The sequence below is a fragment of the Galeopterus variegatus genome, unplaced genomic scaffold (assembly GCF_000696425.1).
Source record: "Galeopterus variegatus unplaced genomic scaffold, G_variegatus-3.0.2 Scaffold5509, whole genome shotgun sequence".
In the NCBI taxonomy this organism is placed as follows: Eukaryota; Metazoa; Chordata; class Mammalia; order Dermoptera; family Cynocephalidae; genus Galeopterus; species Galeopterus variegatus.
The window spans coordinates 123074-124459 of record NW_007731620.1 but is presented as its reverse complement, the minus strand read 5'-3'; the positions used below and the strand labels follow the sequence as shown (position 1 = coordinate 124459).

The 1386-nt window shown below is 54.5% G+C and overlaps 1 protein-coding gene across 1 annotated transcript in view; it reads right to left on the bottom strand.

Moving 5' to 3' along the window:
• The window catches only part of FOXK2 (forkhead box K2), a 35222-nt gene that overhangs the window by 15870 nt on the left and 17966 nt on the right, over window positions 1-1386 (bottom strand). The window contains 2 exon segments of the mRNA XM_008589556.1: window positions 636-848; window positions 1056-1352. Of these exon segments, the coding sequence (XP_008587778.1) occupies window positions 636-848; window positions 1056-1352 (510 nt within the window).

Here is a 1386-nt window from a genome sequence, read left to right as displayed (position 1 = left end):
AAAAAAAAAATTACTCCTAAAAAAACCCCAAAACAAAACAGAGTGGCTTCATCTCACCTCACAGCAGTAGAATCTCTAATGATAGGAGAAACACAGCACTTCAACAGGGACATTTAGTTCCTGCCTCTAAGTGCTAAAAATGCAAGTTCTGCTCCTTGCCCCTTCCCAAAGTTCTTTCTTCATGAAAACATCGGCACACAGCACAGGAATGAACGCCCCTGCAGTCCCTAAAGACCAGGGCATGCTTGCCCAGGATCAACACCTGCACCTCCTGACAGGAGGAGGGACAAGGAAGGGCCCACACNGACCCGGCAGCACGCAGCAGCTCTCCTGCCCGGGTCCCAGCGTGCTTCACAGCCAGACATCCACACAGGGCAAGAGTTCTCTCTCTCCAGGGGTCAGAAGCCCTCGCCTCTTCTCAAATGGCTCCCCCGTGGGAATCCCGGGACAGCTGACTCCCGCCCTGTCTCCCAGTCTGCCCACAGCACCGTGAGATTTCCTACAACTCAGAAATGCAAATCCTTCCTCAGACAGAAAATTACAACTGTAACGCTTGGAACCGACACACAGAACGACACCTTGTGGGAAGCGGGTACCCACAGCTGCTGGTGGCACCCACAGCGAGCGTATCTTACCATTGTTCACCTGGCCGTGGACCGCAGTGGCAGGGATGGGGACCACGTGCGTGCCGTTTTGTGTGACAGTTTTTATTGGTAGCTGGTGTTGACCTAGAGGTGCCTGCTGTACTATGGTGACCGTCTGCACAGGAGTGGTCTGTGACGTCTGAATGATGCGGCTAGCAGTGCCCAGCGCAGCGTGGCTCATCGTGGGGATAGGTTCTACCTTCACTGAGATTGAAAGGAGAAGGAAAGAAAGGACACCAGTATCACTGAGACGCTGGTCAAAATCTCATGGCTTACAACCAAATGGCTATTAGACCTGCTATAAAATGTCCCGAAAACTAAGTAACAAGTTAGAGATGGGGTAGGGAGGAGCAAGCCTTGTGGATTCCTAAGAGCACAGAAAGCGGCCAGAGCCACTCCTGCACTGCTCACCTCTCACTTCTCGGTGGTCTCCATTCTCTTGTGGCTCTGCCTTAGGAGGAGCCAGGACAGCCGCCTGAGTGACCATGGCTGGTCCAGCGACAGTGTACGTGTTTGCTGGGGCCAGTCCAGCCACACTGGTGACTGACACCGCTGGTATCTGGTGGACAACGTGGACCGTCTGCACGACGGGCGCCTGGGAAGTTGAGGTGGTCACAGGGGTGGCCACAGTGTAGGTGACAGGCTTCATCGTCTGTGGTAGCTGCCGCTGGACGGTGATCAGGACTGGCTGACTCGACAGAGGTGATCCTGTGGAGAGGACAAAAGCGGGACCGAGGCTGAC